Source organism: Dreissena polymorpha, chromosome 12 (genome assembly GCF_020536995.1).
Source record: "Dreissena polymorpha isolate Duluth1 chromosome 12, UMN_Dpol_1.0, whole genome shotgun sequence".
NCBI classification, from domain to species: Eukaryota; Metazoa; Mollusca; class Bivalvia; order Myida; family Dreissenidae; genus Dreissena; species Dreissena polymorpha.
Genome location: NC_068366.1, coordinates 33,253,448 through 33,274,271, shown reverse-complemented (window position 1 = coordinate 33,274,271; position 20,824 = coordinate 33,253,448). Strand labels below are relative to the sequence as shown.

The 20,824-nt window shown below is 42.4% G+C and overlaps 1 protein-coding gene across 11 annotated transcripts in view; it reads left to right on the top strand.

Annotated features, from left to right (window-relative positions):
• LOC127853681 (intersectin-1-like) overlaps positions 1-20,824 on the top strand; it is a 117,055-nt gene that overhangs the window by 51,833 nt on the left and 44,398 nt on the right. For 10 of the 11 annotated variants that reach the window (XM_052388390.1, XM_052388392.1, XM_052388383.1 and 7 more), the window contains 5 exons: positions 1,791-1,932; positions 2,489-2,658; positions 3,422-4,831; positions 7,821-7,968; positions 8,692-8,813. In XM_052388390.1, the coding sequence (XP_052244350.1) occupies positions 1,791-1,932; positions 2,489-2,658; positions 3,422-4,831; positions 7,821-7,968; positions 8,692-8,813 (1,992 nt within the window). The remainder of the gene's footprint in view (positions 1-1,790; positions 1,933-2,488; positions 2,659-3,421; positions 4,832-7,820; positions 7,969-8,691; positions 8,814-20,824) is intronic. The other variant, XM_052388391.1, reaches the window with a different exon arrangement.

Sequence of the window (20,824 nt, the reverse complement as noted above, 5' to 3'; positions counted from 1 at the left end):
AATCTGTTCTGGTTTTATTCTGGTTGCATATAGCCATTTTAACTTTGCTTCTGAGCAGGAAATGGATACAATAGAATTGGGGGACATAAAATATGTAGAAAGTCTATTGGTATATTTCTGGATTCTGTTTTGATAAGGCATATTTTGTGTTTCTGCCCTAGAATCTTTTGATTTTAACGTTAATTTGTTTTCCAACCAAAAGAATTTTGCTAAGGTTAAAAACCATTTTACTGAAACCAAATTATTGTTTGTTTTGTAAAATCACTTTGACTATGTTGATTAAATATGTTAGATTGTAATCTGTATTCTCCTTTCGAAAAACCATCCTCATATAAAACAACTAACCCACTGCTTCACAATACAGTGTGTAACGGTCAACATTTTATGCACATATATCTCACATATATATATATGAGCATAGCTGAGGAAAAATAGGGCTTATTTCAAGTTTGTATAGTCTCATCCCAGCTGAGCCTGTGCTCAGTAAATTCTCATCCCAGCTGAGCCTGTGCTCAGTAAAGTCTCATCCCAGCTGAGCCTGTGTTCAGTAAAGTCTCATCCCAGCTGAGCCTGTGCTCAGTAAAGTCTCATCCCAGCTGAGCCTGTGCTCAGTAAAGTCTCATCCCAGCTGAGCCTGTGCTCAGTAAAGTCTCATCCCAGCTGAGCTTGTGCTCAGTAAAGTCTCATCCCAGCTGAGCCTGCACTCAGTAAAGTCTCATCCCAGCTGAGCCTGTGCTCAGTAAAGTCTCATCCCAGCTGAGCCTGTGCTCAGTAAAGACTCATCCCAGCTGAGCATGTGCTCAGTAAAGTCTCATCCCAGCTGAGCTTGTGTTCAGTAAAGTCTCATCCCAGCTGAGCCTGTGCTCAGTAAAGTCTCATCCCAGCTGAGCTTGTGCTCAGTATAGTCTCATCCCAGCTGAGCCTGTGCTCAGTAAAGTCTCATCCCAGCTGAGCCTGTGTTCAGTAAAGTCTCATCCCAGCTGAGCCTGTGCTCAGTTAAGTCGAATTCCAGCTGAGCCTGTGCTCAGTATAGTCTCATCCCATCTGAGTCTGTGCTCAGTAAAGTCTCATCTCAGCTGAGCCTGTGCTCAGTAAAGTCTCATCCCAGCTGAGCCTGTGCTCAGTAAAGTCTCATCCCAGCTGAGCTTGTGCTCAGTAAAGTCACATCCCAGCTGAGCCTGTGCTCAGTAAAGTCTCATCCCATCTGAGCCTGTGCTCAGTTAAGTCTCATCCCAGCTGAGCCTGTGCTCAGTAAAGTCTCATCCCAGCTGAGCCTGTGCTCAGTAAAGTCTCATCCCAGCTGAGCCTGTGCTCAGTAAAGTCTCATCCCAGCTGAGCCTGTGCTCAGTAAAGTCTCATCCCAGCTGAGCTTGTGCTCAGTTAAGTCTAATTCCAGCTGAGCTTGTGCTCAGTAGTCTCATCCCAGCTGAGCCTGTGTTCAGGAAAGTCTCATCCCAGCTGAGCCTGTGCTCAGTAAAGTCTCATTCCAGCTGAGCTTGTGCTCAGTAAAGTCTCATCCCAGCTGAGCCTGTGCTCAGTAAAGTCTCATCCCAGCTGAGCATGTGCTCAGTAAAGTCTCATCCCAGTTGAGCCTGTGCTCAGTAAAGTCTCACTACCACTTTTTTGAAATTTTTCGTTTCAAGGAAGTCTTTTCTAAACAAAAATCCAGTCTAGGTGGAAAGTGTTGTCCCTGATAAGCCCTTGCTGACTGAACAGGCTTATCTGGTATGACTCTTTACCCACATGCACTCAGCCCAGTGTTCCCAGAGGGCGGCTGATATATACTTCAGACTGGCTGGTTCCCGAAGTCGTATGTGAAGCTGACAAGTTCCGGTACCCCAACCCTCAAAGTGGACTCACCAGTTTCCAGCACAGTACAGGAAGTCAGTTCTATTGTGGAGCCAAAACCAGCTATGGGCAAGCCTGCTGGAGGTATAAACATAATCAGGTGGATTTATATGGTGTTTGATTATAGTTATATGCTCATCAAATGATTACACAATCTTGTCTAAATGATTAATAATGTTCTAAGAATTACTTTGTTTAAACTAAACTAAAGTTGAGGTTAAAGTATTTAGGGGAATGAATCAAGCAAGTGTTTAATTGCCTATTTACATACTGGTTTTTTTTCCCCTCAAAATTTCTTTGATTGAAATAAAATATTCTTTATGCAGTATTATCAACAGCATTCTTTTGTTAATTGAATGACCCTTGTTCTTGGAAAACTGGACGTAAAGTGTTGTAGCAGAATAGCCTGCGCATTCAGCAACAGGCTAATGATGGCAAACGCATTCCGCATTAACTGGATTTTGGGGCAAAATGGACAACATTTAAACAAAGAATTCCATATAAACAAAAAGTGTTGTCCTGATTAGCCTGTGCAAAGTTTATAGGCTAATCTTGGAAGACACTTTACACTAATGTTAGAAGCCCAGTTTTCCTCGTATGATTCTGATATAGTGATACTACGTGCAATGTTTGTTTGCAGACTTATATGAGGGACTGTTTGCGTACCTGTCCAGTGAGCCAGAGGATTTGACGTTCCAAGCAGGGGAGATAATCACGGTTACCAAGATGGACGGCCAGTGGTGGACAGGAACCATCGGAAGTCGGTCCGGAATCTTCCCGGCCAATTATGTTAAAAAGCATGAACAACAGGTGTGTGTTTAATTTGTACATTGTGTTTTAGAATTGTGTTGTCTAGTATTTGCTTTTGTCTAAAGGGTGGCCACTAATTAAAAGAAAAACAAATAATAGAGAAAGATATATTTATAGTAAGGGGTTGGGTGGGGGCTAAGACGGGCATTGTTATTTTAAAGCTATTGGACTTAATTTGCCAGAACTGTTCAATGTGAATGTGAGGCTGCAGTACAGAAATTAACAATAGTAAATTTGTGTAGTATTATTTAGTTTATTGAGTTCAAATAAAGCCGTTAAATTTCTTTGCTTAAACTGTCAAAGCTTCAAACAAATTTTACCTTTAAGTCTGGCAATTTATGTAAAGGAAAGTCAATGCTAAGTAAGGGGATATGTAAGGGGAAAATCAGGAAATTTTCATTCTTTATTTTTGTAGCCACTCTGGGCTTTTAAGTATAGTTTCATAGATGTTCTCTGTCTTTGGAAAAGGATAAGTTAACTACATGTGTAGCTTTGTACAATAAAGGATCTATGTAGTACTTAAAAAGTTGATTGTACTGCAGTATTCACCAAAACTTAAACATCTGCATGCTCTTTCATCCAACATGTTTTATTTTTAACTTTACTTTCTATATATGAACACATATTAAGCCATGATGCATGTGTGTAAAGTTTCGTCCCAGATTAGCCAGTGCAGTCCACACAGGCTAATCAGGGATGATACTTTCCGCCTAGACTGGATTTTCTTTCTTCTCAGATTTTTGTCTCGCATTTTTGTTTTTAGCAAACAGCAACTCAATCATCAGCAAACAACTCTGGCTTTGCCACTCAAAATACCGGACTATTTGACAATGCCACACAAAACACTGGACTATTTGACAACGCCACTCAAAATACCGGACTATTTGACAATGCCACTCAAAATACCGGACTTTTTGACAATGCCACACAAAATGCCGGACTATTTGACAGTGCGTTTGGAGATGACCCCTTTAACACGTCTGCTCCCCTGTCCAACACTAATCAGGATTTATTTTCTTCTGATCCATTTGCTGACTTTGAGTATGATACCACCACTGTACAAAAGTCCCAGATAGCAGACCCCAGTTTTGATACACCCCCAATCAGCATGGCAAATGCTTCTATCCCCAGTGACTCTTTCTCTGATGATCCCTTTAAGCAATCAGGAAAATTGTTTGAAGAGGGCCTTTTTTCTGAAGATGCTTTTCAGTCATTAAACAATGGTCTGTCTCCAAGCAATATTGGCAAAAGTTCTGAGGATTTATTCAAAATGTCAGGTGATAATTCAGGTGAAAACTTTGATGATGAATTCAAAGTGTCGGATGAAATTAAGGATAAACATGATTTGATAGATGACCCCAGCAAGGGTCAAGATTCACATGCCATTAAAAAGGTGACTTTTAGTGAAAAGGAAATAGAATTTTCGGATGACCCATTTTCAGACATGGGTCAAGATTCAGGGATGAAAGCCGCTGCTTCTGACTCATTTGCAGCTTTTGGGGACACCCAGAGTTTAGAATTTGGTCAGATTATAGGTGGGACAGAAGCAAACTCTGATCCATTTGCATCATTTGGTGATTCACAGACTAGTTCAGGTGTTGACTGGACTTCTGGACTCTCTAATGAACCAACTTCTGGGTTTTCCAATGAACCAAACCAGTCTGAAAGCTGGATCCAGTCTTTGGAACAGGACGCAGACATGTCCTTGCCAACCAGTCTGTCAGGCCTCACAAGCATCTCGACCTCTCTTCCTCAAGGTCACGATAGCTCAAGTCAAACCACAGCATCGCTCACTAGAAATTCAGCCTTAGACGATATGTCAATGTTAGACATAGTAGCAAGTAACCCCAATAATAACAATTCCACTGATACAGGTCTAAATGCATCATCCCTTAATCAAAATTCAGCCTTTGACGATTTTTCAATGTTTGACACAATTTCAAGTAATGCCGATGATAAGAAATTCACTGATACTCAATCAGACATGGTAGATGATATCATGCAAAGGTCAGCAGACACTGTGGATAGTAACTTACAAAGGTCAGGCAGTAAGTCAGACAAAAACCCTTCGCCAAGACCACCAGCATTGCCAGAGAAAATGATAAAAAAGAATCCCTTGAACAAGTCAGGCCTAGATCCGAAAGGGGACATGGCAGACGCAAAGAATGATGATGTGAGAATCTCCCCTAATATACCACACATATGCATATGCATATCTACTCATTGCACCATGACCTTTTGTCCATTTGTCCTCGAAACATTTGTTTTCATATTATATCTGCCATAAGTAGATCCGTTATTGTTGAAAAAATTCAAGAAATATATATATTCCACCAGATGAATCACTGTAGTCTTCTGTAGATGTTTTGTTAATGGTAACAAAGGTTATACCAATGATCTGTTGGATTCAACTTGGCTTCTTTCAAAGTCCCCTTTCACACACACAATTTTGTAACCATCCAATTTATTCAGTTGTTTTTCCACCTGCACTTGATCAGTAAGTTTATCCTCTGATTTCATGTTGATCCTACTGCAACATAATTCAATACCTTGTAATTATTAAGGTTTGTGTAATCAATCTTAGATTCTTGCACAGCTCTAATGTTTTATTACAGTGGAATTTCTAAAAAAAACTGAGTCATTGTTCCTGTCCCATTTTATTATGTACTCGAACACGTGCATGTTTCAGCTTGTGAAATAATTACAATCATTATTGACACTTGGCCAGACATGTTGCCCACAGACATCTTGCTAATAGCTATTGGTCATACAATAAATACAAGCTATTTCTTATTATAGTTTGATTGCAAAGTAAATCTTACATGTTTTTATCATTTACAAAAAGGATAAACATTTAGTTAATTAATTTAAGTATATCTCTTGAAGTATATAATTGGGAATTATATGTATCAAGGTTATTTGCACAATGTATGTTGTTGAATTATGTATTTTTATTTCAGTCTATATCTGTTTCTGTGCTCAAGATGCATTGCTCAGGGTTGAGTTTATGAACCTTATATTTCTGATTGTTGATAGTTAACTATACTGCAAATTTTACAATAATTTATAATTCCTTTTGTATCAAGTGGTAGGTCGCCATGGCGTAGTGGATATGTCCGCCTCACAACCAGTAGGTCCAGTGTGCGATCCCCACTGTGGGAGCGTTCGTTAGATCTCCCCCATAGACACCAATTACTGGTTCTAGTCCCAGGAAACCGACTCGAGACTGTTTTAAATTATCCTTCTTATGCAATTGAGCTAAAATCAATAGGTTTAAATTGAGTGGTAGGAAGAAAAACAAACTTGTCCACTTGTAAGCATGTAATTTTCAATTTATTAACAAAGGCTGATTCTGCATCGTCTTGTTTGTTGTATTATTTAATACACTGAGGCAAATTTATGAACAATTTTTTTTAGTTCACCTGATTGCTCAGGTGAGCTTTTGTGACCGGTCTCTGTCCGTCCGTCCACATTTGTTCATTAACACTCTAGAGGCCACATTTATTGTCCGATCTTCATGAAACTTGGTCAGAAGATTGGTCATGCTGGGTCAAAAACTTGGTCACTAGGTCAAAAAAAAGAAAAACCTTGTAAACACTGTAGAAGTAACATTTTGGGCCCAATTTTCATGAAATTTGGTCAAAATGTTTGCCTTAATGATATGTTGGTTGAATTTAAAAGTGGTTTCCGTCCGATGAAAAACATGGCCGCCAGTGGGCGGGGCGGTTTTCCTTATTTGGCTATAGAGAAACCTTGTAAACACTCTTGAAGTCACAATTTTTGCCCAATCATCATGAAAGTTGGTCAAAACATTGTTTTTATTGATATCTCGGACGAGTTTGAAAATGGTCCAGATCAGTGAAAAAACATGGCTGCCAGTGGGCGGGGCATTTTTCTCTATATGTATATAGTGAAAACATGTGAAAACTCTAGAAGTCACAAATTTTGCCCAATTTTCATGAAATGTGGTCAGAACATTTGTTTTGTTGATACAAGAGTTGAGTTCCAAAAATGGTTCCGGACAGTTGAATAACTTGGCTGCCGGGGGGGGGGGGGGGGGGGGGGGGGGGGGGGCAATTTTCTTATATTTATATAGTAAAAAATGCTTGTGAACACTGTAGAAGTCACATTATTTGCCCAATCATCATGAAACATGGTGAAAAGATTGGTTTTATATATATCTCAGATGATTCGCAAATAGTCCAGATCGGTAAAAAACCTGGCTGCCAGGGGGGTGGGGCAGTTTTCCTTATGTGACTAGAGAGAAACCTTGTGAACGAACACTTTAGAAGTCACTTTTTTTGCTTAATCATCGTGAAACTTAGTCAATACATTGGTTTTATTGATTTCTCGGACAAGTTGGAAAATGGCTCAGATCGGTGAAACACACTTTTTAGCTCACCTGATTGCTCAGGTGAGGTTTTAGGATTGGTCTTTGTCCGCCGTCCATAAACACTATAGCATTCACATTTCTCAAGCATTCTTTATCAAAGTTGCTGAAAGACCTCCGTCAAGTTTGATAATGAGCAAAATCAAATAATTAATGCCATAATTATTACCCTTAGATTGTTCAAATTTTCATTATATTATACAAAATCCTGGTAAACACTCTAGAGGTCACAATTTTGTTTCAGATTTTTATGAATCTTGGTCATAATATTTATTTTTTTAAGCAAATTTTGATGTTTGGTAAGGGGGGTCAACTCAAAATATAGGTAACCACGTCAAATCTTACAAAAACAAAAACACTCCATACGCCAGTGTTTTGGTTCATTCAATAATGATGAAACTTGACCAGGATGTTTGTCTGGACAATATCTAGGTAAAGTTTGACATTTGGTAAAGATTGAATACACAGACTCCTCTCAGGTGAGCGAACTAGGGCCATCTTGGCCCTCTTGTTTATTAATTGTTATTAAAGCCTTGTTCTGGGAAAACTGGACTTAATGCACATGCTTAAAGTGTCTTCCCAGATAAGCCATTGCAGACGGACCACACATGCTAATCAGGGTCGACTTTTTCTGCTTTTATGAAATTGTTTGGTTAAAGGCAGTCTCTCCAAATCAATATCAAGTGGAAAGTGTCGTCACAGATTATCCTGTGCCAAGCTTTCCCAGAACCAAGCTCAGTCTGTCACGCACAACCCCCTCTCTTTATTGCAGGTGAGATCAGCCAGCGCTGGGCCAGGAGCCACGAGCTCAGTGTCAGTGGCTTCCACAGCAAGGCCTGCTAGCGCCATCCCCGGGGCCACAGGCTCCCTCACCATGGCAACCACTGGGCCATCCCAGACCGGTACTCTAAAGAAACCAGGTAGGTAAAATAAAATAAAATATTCCTTAAAAATGGAAAGTGTTGTCCCTTATTTGCCTGTGTGGACTGCACATGCTAATCTGCGACAACACTTTAGGCACAGGCTCCTCACCATGGCAACAATTGGGTCCTCCCAGACTGGAACATTGAAGAGACCAGGTTGGTTAGGTGATGACTTTGGAATTTGTCCTTTAAGAGTGGTAAGATGCTGTCAGTCTTGTTATTTACTGATCAGAGAGAGGGGGAGAGAGAGATTAAAGGTTTTTAACTTCTAGTAAAACAGAGATTCTGATTAAACATTCTGAGCTTAGTGTTGGGCTTGGTGTTGGTCTTATTCTAACAAACTGAAACGGTAGTTGAAATTTCCTTTATAGCTGTTGGAAAGCATATGCCAAATCTTTGTTCTCAGTCCTTTGCTCATTCTATAATTGCACCATGCTCTGGGAAACCCAGCTTAATTCATGTGGGTAAAGTGTTGTCACATATTAATCAGTGCAGTCTGCACAGGCTAATCAGGGATGGTACTTACCCCCCAGACTTGATTTTTTGCTTAAAAGAAACTTCATTTAAACAAAAAAAATGTCACAAAACCAGAATGTGTTATCCCTGATTTGCCTGTGCGGACTGCACAGGCTAATCTGGGATAGCACTTTATTCCCATGCATTGAGTCCAATTTTCCAAGAACAAGTCTTAATTCTTTAACTATGATGTGTTCAATACAGAAATTGCCACAGTGATAGCTGCGTACACAGCCACAGGCCAGGAACAGCTGTCATTGAGTCCCGGTCAGCTGATACAGGTCCGCAAGAAGTCCCCAAGTGGCTGGTGGGAGGGAGAACTACAGGTGAGTAAATCAGTGGCTGGTGGGGGGGAGAACTACAGGTGAGTAAATCAGTGGCTGGTGGGAGGGAGAACTACAGGTGAGTAAACCAGTGGCTGGTGGGAGTGAGAACTACAGGTGAGTAAATCAGTGGCTGGTGGGAGGGAGAACTACAGGTGAGTAAATCAGTGGCTGGTGGGAGGGAGAACTACAGGTGAGTAAATCAGTGGCTGGTGGGAGGGAGAACTACAGGTGAGTAAATCAGTGGCTGGTGGGAGGGAGAACTACAGGTGAGTAAATCAGTGGCGGGTGGGAGGGAGAACTACAGGTGAGTAAATCAGTGGCTGGTGGGAGTGAAAACTACAGGTGAGTAAATCAGTGGCTGGTGGGAGGGAGAACTACAGATGAGTAAACCAGTGGCTGTTGGGAGTGAGAACTACAGGGAGTAAATCAGTGGCTGGTGGGAGGGAGAACTACAGGTGAGTAAATCAGTGGCTGGTGGGAGGGAGAACTACAGGTGAGTAAATCAGTGGCTGGTGGGAGGGAGAACTACAGGTGAGTAAATCAGTGGCTGGTGGGAGGGAGTACTACAGGTGAGTAAATCAGTGGCTGGTGGGAGGGAGAACTACAGATGAGTAAATCAGTGGCTGGTGGGAGGGAGAACTACAGGTGAGTTACCCAGTGGCAGGTAGGAGGGAGAACTACAGGTGAGTCACCCAGTAGCTGGTGGGAGGGAGAACTACAGGTGAGTAAATCAGTGGCTGGTGGGAGGGAGAACTGCAGGTGAGTCAATCAGTGATAGATAGGAGGGAGAACTACAGGTGAGTCACCAAGTGGCTGGTGGGAGGGAGAACTACAGGTGAGTCAATGAGTGGCTAGTGGGTGGGAGGGAGAACTACAGGTTAGTAACCTATAGGATGGTGGGAGGGAAAACTACAGGTTAGTCACCTATAGGATGGTTGGAGGTAGAGCTACAGGTGAATGCTTAGGACAAATTTAAGATCAGGGTTATTTACTTACATTTGGCCAAAGTAGCCAACATTTGTTTGTTAAATACTTTTAGTATAGCAGACTTACAATGAACTTTGGGCCAAATACTGATAGTAATACAGAGTTAGAATGATATTCTGGCCAAATAATTCTAGTATAGCAGACTAAGAATGATATTTTAGCCCAGTTAGGAAATTGTTTTGTTTCATTAAAGAAAACAATGGTGGGGTGGCAGTTTGACTTATATGGCTTCCGTAAGATACTAGCTCATTATGTTCACTTTTACCTAGATATGCTGATTGTGGCCAGCTTGTTGTCTCTCTAAGCCCTTTTGTTTTTTTCTGATCTTCAATAAACAAAATGAAGATGACTGAGTGCCTAGTTAAATTCTTCTTAATTTGACAAAATTCTTTGTTATACCCTTGTGAACTGGAACCCAGCTGTGGTGACAGTTAATCATTCCTTATCAGGCGTGATCAATTCATAGATGCAGGGGAAACATTGCAGATACACTCAAGAGCTCAGTAAGTCAGCTGAGAGAAAATATTATGCATACTTAATTGTGGGTCAATTTACATAGGGGATCAGTAATTCCTTTACCGGTTATGAAAGTGTTTACTACATTGATCAACCAAATATCAGTTGTATTCTATATCAATTTCTTATCATATCAAGCCCTAAAAAAAGACATTTGCTATTTACTCAAATTACAAGTTAAAATGACCCATACATCATTAACCAGGTTTTCCGAAGGAAAAAACTGGTTATTAGATTGGCGAATGCGGGCGGGCTGGCTGGCGGGCTGGCGGAACAAGCTTGTCCGGGCCATAACTATGTCGTTCATTGTCAGATTTTAAAATCATTTGGCACATTTGTTCACCATCATTGGACGGTGTGTCGCGCGAAATAATTACGTCGATATCTCCAAGGTCAAGGTCACACTTTGAGTTCAAAGGTCAAAAATGGCCATAAATGAGCTTGTCCTGGCCATAACTATGTCATTCAATGTGAGATTTTAATGTCATAAATACTGACCTGTTATCGTATGCTTATACTTTCCAAGGGGAAATAACTCATCCGGAATTTTAACTGGGAATCCGCCACCTCAATACCGTAATACAGGCCAGGTTAAACATAGTGCAATGCAACCTAGCCAAAAATCGGTAACCAACCCTCAATATTCTTTCCGGATCAACCAGGTGTATATGTGTCTTTTACGGCTCTGAATTAAAATATTGTTTTTCACTTGGTTGATTGGGGTTTTGAATAGATAAATTGTGTTATTTATCTTTTTATTTCTCATTCGGATTAATTTGTGTGGATTTAATGGATTTTGTTTCATTTGTAAAAGGTAAGCCATGCTTGTTTTTATCGAACAATGGTTTATTTCTACCATGCTGGGTGTTTTCAGGCGCGAACGACCACGTGCAAAACGTGCTCTTCTAATACATTGCTAGAACGTGCGAAGCATGTTCTTCTAATGTGTTACGAGATCGTGCAAAGCGTGTTCTTCTATTGACAGATTGTTTATCATTTGCCATTGTGTGCAATAATGATTTTAATATCATAAATACGTTACCTGTTATCTCTAGCTTACCCCTTTCCAAGGGAGTTATTTCATCCGGAAAATATTCAAGCGCTGGGAATCGTCCACCTCTATAAGAATCCAAATCAGGTTAAACATAGTACAATGCAACCTAACAGGAAATCAAGAACCACAACTCATCTTTCCTTTCCGGATAAAACCATGTGCACGCCTATTTTAGGCTCAGGACTTATGTGTTCTTTTCACTGTGTTTTTGGCGGAGTTTAAAAGGATAAAGTTTATTTATCTTTTATTTGTATCATTCGGTTTATATTTCTATACTTTTTGTTGCAGTAATTGTCATATTTCTGCTTTTGCTGGGTTTCTTTGTTTGCATCGTCGCTCATGTACATGACGTCATGAGCACGTGAACCACGAGGAATTCGTGCCTATTCCCCAATAAGTAATTGAGGTCAATTGGACAGCGTTCTTTGTGTTTACATTTTGTGGTTTAACTTTTTATTTGAATTTATAATCATTAATTTGTCTTTTGTAGGTTCTTTCTGTTTCTTTTATTTCAGAATGAACTTACAGGATAGAGGTTCTTGTGGTCATATCAAAGCAAGGTGGGATTCCCACGATACTTGCTTGGCATGTACCGGTTGCACATTTAATAACAAATGTGCGGTTTGCGATTTGTGGGCTTACGACGTATGGACAAAAGCAGGTCGCCGGAGGACGTCGATCAGCCGCAAACGCAACGAACCTCCATCCGACGTTGATTACCCGGTGACTCCACTGGTCAAGGATGACCAGCGGTTTTTTCAGTCACTGGGTACCGGGCAAGATGGTGTTGTTGTCAGTCGATCGTCATCAGATCTTATGACTCACACCATGCATACCGGCGACATTGATCATGGAACGACTGGATCAATGTCAGACCACATGGCAGCCGCCATTCTACGGTCTTTGTCCGGTGACGTAACCGGTCATAATATGACCGGCCGGTCCGGTCCGGTCACCGGTCATGTCACCGGTCCGGTCATGTCACCAGTCCGGTCACCGGTCCGGTCCGGTCACCGGTCCGGTCCGGTCATTGATCACCGGTCCGGTCCGGTCACCGGTCCGGTCCGGTCACCGGTCAACAGTCATCAGTTGGGCCTGCCACCGATAACACCAATTGCCGGTCAAGAAGAACTCGGTCTTCATCATCGGCGTATTCTTCTACATCCGATTCGTCGTCGAATACATCGTCTTCATCAAGGAGTGGACATCGGACACGCTCTTCTTCGTCGAGCAGTTATCATCGTCGCGGCACTCATAAGCGATCACGTCGTCACTCACGGAGACGGTATTCCAAAAAATCTCAATCTCATCGCAGCCGATCCACATCTCGACAGCGCAGCCGATCCAGATCTCGACATTGCAGGAAACGAGGACGTCGGCAACGTTCACGTAGACAGCATCGGACTTACCATACGTATAGTCGTTCACCATCGTGTTCCGTTATGGAATCGCATGTTTCCATGCCAAATGTGTCGGTTCCAACGTTGACTGCCACACGTATTGCATCTTCAGGAGCTCATCTCACTACTACGGCGTCAGTGTCAACACCACGGGTATCATCTACAGTATCTAGTCGTGTACCCCCTACAGCTACCCTGTCGAATCCTGATACACTATACAGAAATGCGGGACATTTTGTACCGGTCAATGCTGATAATTTACCTTCTTCCGGTTTACATTATCAGTTTACTGACGTCGGGGATGATCATTCGCTGTTACCAGACAATTACAATCCGGTACAAGATATTCTCACTTCTGTTCCTGCTGATTCTATACAAACCGCTGGTGTTGTAGAGAGTGAGGCTGATTCAGATGCAGAATCTAATGTTGAGACGGATCAATATTTAGCTCCGATTGGTCAGATCTATGAACTGATGTTTCGTACTCTTGGTGAAGATTACTGTCCAAGACCTGCTGAACTGTCTTCAAATGCGACGATTTCTGTGACAGAACAACTTTTTCGTACATTTGATCCCAACAGGGTTATTAAGTCGACGGCTTGTCCTGACCCACGACTTCCCATTGGTTCTACTGTTCTATCTGTTCTTCAATCATTGGAATCAGCTAATAAGACTATTCCAAAACGAGGAGAAACATGGAAAATTCCTAAGGAACTAGCTGATCCAAAACACCAGGAAGGTAGTAAAAGTTACAAACCTCCTGTACCACATGCAACATCTGTTTTGGATTTTTCAAAACTTCCGGTTCCAGATCCGGACATAAGCAAGCTATCTCTTGTAATGCCAAGTGGTTCCAATTCAGTTTCTGTTCCGTTTTCAATGTTGGAAACTTGGGAAATGAGGGAACGTAGATCATTAGGTTTGACTAACCAAATTGACTTCATGCTAGCGACAATTTTACAAATGGTGTGTGATTGGTCGGAATCTGTTCCGGAGGAACTCCGTGATTTGTTAATTCATCTCTCACGGACCACACTGGCCTTATCTCACACTTCTGCTTCTTCAATGTCCGAGATGCTAAGGATTCGTAGAGATCTTATCCTTACTTCTTTACCTAAAGATTTTCTGTTGGAACCTGGTATGAACTCGCTCAGAACAGCTCCTCTCACATCAGGGTTTCTTTTTGGTGGAAGGATACAAGAAGCAATCACAGCTGACAAGGATGACCAACTTCATGCTTCTTTAGCTAGAAACAACTCTGGACAACGCCAAGGGGTCTTTAAGCATCCTGCTTCTAGGCCACCAGCAGTTCCAGCATTCAAGACGGCTAAGAGAAATAACCTTTTCTCTAAAAAGCCTTCTTTTAATCCACGGTCAGGTCCTAATAGGCAGTCTTCCTATAACAGACCTTCTTTGTCACACAAGTCTTCTAATAAAGATTCTGGGAAAAAGGGCAAACCCAAGCCGGGACAGAGGAATTTCAAACCTTCTACCGGCAGGGGCGCACCTCCTGCTTATCAGCCCTAGGTCCCTTCCCTTTCTACCGCCACAACCTCCGATGCCGGAAATACCAGTCGGGGCCAGACTTTTCCACTTCTCAAATCGATGGCTTCAAATTACTTCAGACGCATGGGTTCATTCTCTTGTGACAAAAGGCCTGACTTTTCAATTCGAAAAAAAGGCCTCCACTTTCTCGCGTCCCTATAGAGCTGGTATCTCGGCATCCACATATTCCAGAGTCCATTCTCGGGCTCTTGGAAAAACAGGCGGTAGAAAGGGTTCAAGATCCTTATTCTCCAGGATTTTACAGTCGTCTTTTTCTTGTTCAAAAGAAAAATGGTTCCTGGAGACCAGTAATAGATTTAAAAGTGTTCAACATGTATCTCCTCAAACCAACTTTCAAAATGGAGACTCCTTCTTTCATACGGGAATCCATCAAACCCCTGCACTGGGGGGTGTCTTTGGATCTGGAAGATGCTTACTTCCATGTTCCTATACATCCCAACTACCGAAAGTACTTGCGATTCGCCTTTCAAGGCCAAGTCTACCAGTTCTGGTCTATGCCTTTCGGGTTGGCGACAGCCCCACGAGTTTTTACCAAACTAATGTCGGCAGTCGGATCACACCTCAGAGTTCACGGGATTATTCTTCTTCAGTATTTCGACGACTGGCTCTTACACCAGCTGGATCGTCAATTGCTTCTGTACAACCTAGAATTCTCTTGGAAGGAGCTCCTCTCGTTAGGGCTCCTTCTCAATGCAGACAAATGAGACCTCATTCCTTCACAGGACTTTACGTTTGTGGGAATGAATTTCTTGACCCACATCAATTGGGTTAGAGTGTCTATTCAACGTATATCAGACCTTCTGATGAAGGTCAACTGGGTTTTGTCCCAATCTCATATAACAGCTCAAGAATTCCTCTCTCTCAACGGTATCCTGAGCTCAGTAGCAGACTTTGTGCAGTTGGGACGTCTCTTCCTACGTCCTCTTCAGCACTATCTCTCAGCTTGTTGGAAATAGTCTCCAGGCAATCTATTAACACAGATTCCAATCCTTCCCTCCTTAAGGTCTCATCTTCAGTGGTGGCTAGACGACGAGACTCTGTTGGCAGGAGTACCCCTTCTTCCCCCGCAACCGTCATTATATCTAATAACGGATGCGAGCAAGGAAGGGTGGGGTGCTCACCTGGAACCTCTCAGTCTGATAATTTCAGGGTTGTGGTCTCATCAGGAATCTCACCTTCATATCAACAATCTAGAAATGCGAGCAGCATTTCTAGCTGTATCTCATTTCCAATCACATCTTCGAGACTCTTGTGTGATGGTGTCAACAGACAACACATCTGTGGTGGCTTACATCCAGGCACAGGGGGGAACACATTCTCAATCCCTGTATCTGGAAACCAAAAAATTACTTGTTCTTTGCAAAACACTCAACATTCATCTGCTGGCAAAATATATACCAGGTCACCTCAACGCCCTGGCGGATGGTTTGTCTCGCAAACACCAGTTACTTCCATCGGAGTGGACACTTCATCAAGAAGTGACCAACCAGATCTTTTTCAAGTTCGGTTATCCCCTGGTCGATCTATTTGCAACCAGACACAATCACAGACTTCCTCTGTATGTGAGTCCAGTTTACGATCCAGCAGCGTGGGCAATCGACGCGCTTTCGTTCGCATGGGACCAACTGGACGCTTACGCCTATCCCCCACCCATTCTAATTCCCCAAATATTGGGAAAAATCAGGGTGAGCTCTTGCAGGATACTCCTGATTGCCCCTTGGTGGCCCATAAGATCTTGGTTCAACGATCTTCTCAGTCTCCTGTACGATTATCCCAGGAATCTTCCTCACAGGTCAGATCTTCTGTCTCAAAGCGGCAGACTACATGCGGACCCAAAAATGTTCCACTTACACGTCTGGCCGTTATCAGGCAATCTTTGCAGAAGAAATGTTTTTCTGTCAGGGCTTCAACCCTCGTTGCTTCAGCAAGGAGAAAATCCACCAGAGCAGTCTATGATGCTCGTTGGAAACTCTTCTCCAATTGGTGTTTTCGAGGGAAAATTAATCCCCTCAATCCCTCTGCTAGACGAATAGCCGATTTTCTCATTTATCTTTTTGATGATAAGAAACTTTCTCTTAGTTCCATCAAAGGATACAGATCTATGATTTCGCATACATTGGCTTTCACTAAGTCTTCACAAGTCTGTGCTGATCCAGCTATTTCAGAACTTGTTCGAGCTATGGAACTTAGTCGTCCTGTATCTCGTACACTTGCTCCTAAATGGGATTTAGCTTGTGTGCTTGGTTCCCTTATTAAGGCTCCCTATGAACCTCTTGATCAGGCTTCATTACAATTCCTAACATGGAAGACCGTTTTCCTTCTTACTATGGCTTCAGCCAAACGGAGAAGTGAAATTCATGCTCTTTCTATCGAGGATAGTCATCTTCGTTTTGACTCTTCTGATGGTTCTGTTACATTGTTGTGTCAGTCAGGATTCCTTGCTAAAAATCAACTCCCCTCTATGGCTTCCAAACCCTTCAAAGTTCCAAGTCTATCTAGAACTTGTGGACATGAAGATGATGATAGACTCCTTTGCCCGGTCAGGGCTTTGAAGTTCTACCTTAAAAAGGTAAAGTCTATTCGAGGTTCTCGCAAGAGACTTTTCATTCCATTAAAAGGGGGGGGCGATGTGTCTGCGGCTTCTATTTCTCGTTGGATAGCCTCGACTATAAGGAAAGCTTATTCTTCTCTTTCATCGAGGGATTTATCCCTGTTTAAGATAAGACCGCATGAATTAAGAGCTCTTTCGGCTTCGTGGGCTTATATTAATCAGACCCCACTATCTGAAGTGCTTCAAGCTGCTTTCTGGAGGAATCCAACCACCTTCTCCTCTTTTTATCTTCGTTCTCTTGAGTGCCAACAAGACAATTTGTATAAGTTGGGTCCTCTTGTAGTGGCTCAAACTGTAGTTTCTTCTATGGCATAAGTACACTGGTGCCATCCGAGAATTAAGTACTATACTGTACTAACAAAGATTATAAGAGGACTTGATTCTACTATCTCTGGCTGTAAACCCTCTATATGGGTTTTGCTGTGATGGGAAAAAATATGCGAACCTTCCCGCCGCAGCTGCAAAATCAGCTAGAGATAACAGGTAACGTATTTATGATATTAAAACAAATTTTCTTAAGTAAAATTCATTTTAATTATTAAATACTTACCTGTTATCGGTAAGTCCCACCTCCCACCCCGCTCATCGCCTTTTTATGTTTGCGTAAAGGAAAGATGAGTTGTGGTTCTTGATTTCCTGTTAGGTTGCATTGTACTATGTTTAACCTGATTTGGATTCTTATAGAGGTGGACGATTCCCAGCGCTTGAATATTTTCCGGATGAAATAACTCCCTTGGAAAGGGGTAAGCTAGAGATAACAGGTAAGTATTTAATAATTAAAATGAATTTTACTTAAGAAAATTTGTTTTAACGTTCCGTATGACAATCTAATTGATCTTCATTTTATTTTTCATCTGTTTTGAATTAAACTTTTGTTTAATTTATGATCTACGGCAGTATTATTATAATTTTCATTATGGTCAAATAATGATTTTAGGTGCCGTATGATAATCTGGTCTGTGACCAGTTTATGGTTGAATATGCTTTGCTCTTGTTTTTCATATATTCGACTACATGATGGTCGCAGAAACAAGAGTGGATAAATACCCGGTGACTTCGCAGATCATGGATGATAGTTGCAGTATCAGTCACCGGGTATCGGGCACGATCGCGACCGTACTATGCTAAGTCTCTTAGACAGTCGGTCAACATCAGACCATATGGCGACACCCGTCAGCCGGTCTTTGCCCGATGGCATTGGTCAAGGACATCGACCAATGCCGGACCATTTGGCATCCGCCATACGGTCATTATCCGGTGACAACACTGGTCATGATATGACCGGTACGTCACCGGGGACGTTGATCACGGACCATTGATCGACGTCTGACCGGCCGGTCCGGTCACCGGTCATGTCACCGGTCCGGTCCGGTCATTGATCACCGGTCATGTCACCGGTCCGGTCACCGGTCATGTCACCGGTCCGGTCATGTCACCGGTCCGGTCCGGTCATTGATCACCGGTCCGGTCCGGTCACCGGTCATGTCACCGGTCCGGTCATTGATCACCGGTCCGGTCACCGGTCATGTCACCGGTCATGTCACCGGTCCGGTCCGGTCACCGGTCATGTCACCGGTCCGGTCATGTCACCGGTCCGGTCATGTCAACGGTCCGGTTCGGTCACCGGTCCGGTCATTGATCACCGCTCCGGTCACCGGTCATCAGTTAGGCCTGCCACCGATAACACCAGTCACCGGTCAAGAAGAAGAACTCGGTCTTCTTCATTGAATTATTCTCCTATTCTTCGTTGAATACATCGTCTTCATCAAGGATTAGACATCGGACACGCTCTTCTTCGTCGAGCAGTTCTCATCGTCGCGGCTCTCGTAAGCGATCACGTCGTCACTCACGGAGACGTTATTCTAGAAGATCTCGGTCTCATCGCAGCCGATCCACATCTCGGCCGATCCAGATCTCGACATCGCAGGAAACGAGGACGTCGTCAACCTTCACGTAGACATCAGCGGACTGCATTGAGCACCACTGGATATTTATCGAACATACCTCTCCTTCATTGAGCAGTTCTCGGCGTTGATACGCTCGTAAGCGATCATGTCAATGCTCACGGAGACAATATTGTAGAAGACAATATTTCCAGCGTAGCCGAACAATATTTCGGCATCGAAGTTATATGGATGTCGCCACTTCTCACGTAGGCGTTAATGAACCTACTGGTCATTACGACGTTCTCCATTTTATTATACGCCCGTCTATGACGGGACGTATTATGGTATACCCCGCGTCCGTCTGTCCGTCCGTCTGTCCGTCCGTCTGTCCGTCCGTCTGTCCGTCCGTCTGTCCGTCCGTCCGTCCGTCCGTCCGTCTGTTAATGTCGTACGCTACGTCAAATATCCTTTGACAGATTTTCTTCAAATTTTAACACAATCTTAATATTGATAAACCCTGATCCCCTTTCGTTTTTGACGGAATTCTGAATTGTCGTTCCAGAGTTATGGGACTTTGTTCGTCAAAATTTCGTGATTTCATTGAATGTCCTACTGTAGCTCAAATATCCTTCGATGGATTTTTTTCAAATTTCAACACAATCTTAATATTGATAAACCCTGATCCCCTTTCGTTTTTGACGGAATTCTGAATTGTCGTTCCAGAGTTATGGGACTTTGTTCGTCAAAATTTCGTGATTTCATTGAATGTCCTACCGTAGCTCAAATATCCTTCGATGGATTTTTTTCAAATTTTAACACAATCTTAATATTCATAAACCCTGATCCCCTTTCATTTTTGACGGAATTCTGAATTGTCGTTCCAGAGTTATGCGACTTTGTTCGTCAAAATTTCGTGATTTCATTAAATAAACTGAAGTAAAAAAATGATTCAAAGGGTTATTTATTACCTTACTACTTCATTGGCGAACGACGGGCGTATCATGCGCTCATGGCGCAGCAGTTTATTCCTTTAGGAATATCATGTCTCCATTCCACGTGTGATGGTTCTTCTAATGGCATCCACACATGTTGCAGTCACCGAGCCGTAGTTGTATACGAACACTAGTTCGTTTAACATTCAGGCTTTGGGATAAGCTGTTCTTTTCTCCACTACGACTACAAGGACACTTATGCCTATTAATACTGATAATCTACCGTTGTTTTCCGGTTAACATTATTAGATGACTTCGTGGATGGTCATTCTTCTGCACCAGATATTTCCATTCTGACGCAGTTATATTATACCGGTCCCGATCACCGGACATCGGTCACCATTCATCGGTCATATCACCGATCACTGATCACCGGTCAGAATAAGTGATGTCTCATCGCCATCGGATTGGATTTTTTTTGGCATGATCTTCTTTTCCGAGCAGTGCTTGACATTGATAACAGACCATATGGATTCCACCATTTTTCGGTCTTTAACTGGTAACGTCACCTGTCATATTATGACTGGTCCGTTCACCGGGCTACAGTTACCTGTCATTGACCGGTCCGGTTCGGTCACCACTTACCAATTACCGGTATTCCACTGTGTTTTCATCGGTCAATTTTTAGTATCACGGGTATCGTCTACATTACATAGTTGTATACCCCTGGCTATGATTGTATTGAATACTATATTTTATGGATTCAACAATCTACATGACTTTTTGTGTTTTTCAATACTGATGTTCTACTGGCGACGGTTACCAAATCATGCTATATCTGTTATTTGTACTTCTATCTCAACCGGCTACATGCAGACTATTGGTCTTGCAGATAGATCGGCTGAAGTGGGCTCGGAGACTAGCATTGAGGTCAAACATTACTATTTGACCTCTATTAATTTATGTTCGAGACCCGAAGGATGAATTGTTTTAACCGCCTTTACCTGTCGGCTACAGACTTTGCAGTCAGTGTAACGGAACAGTTGGGACACATTAATG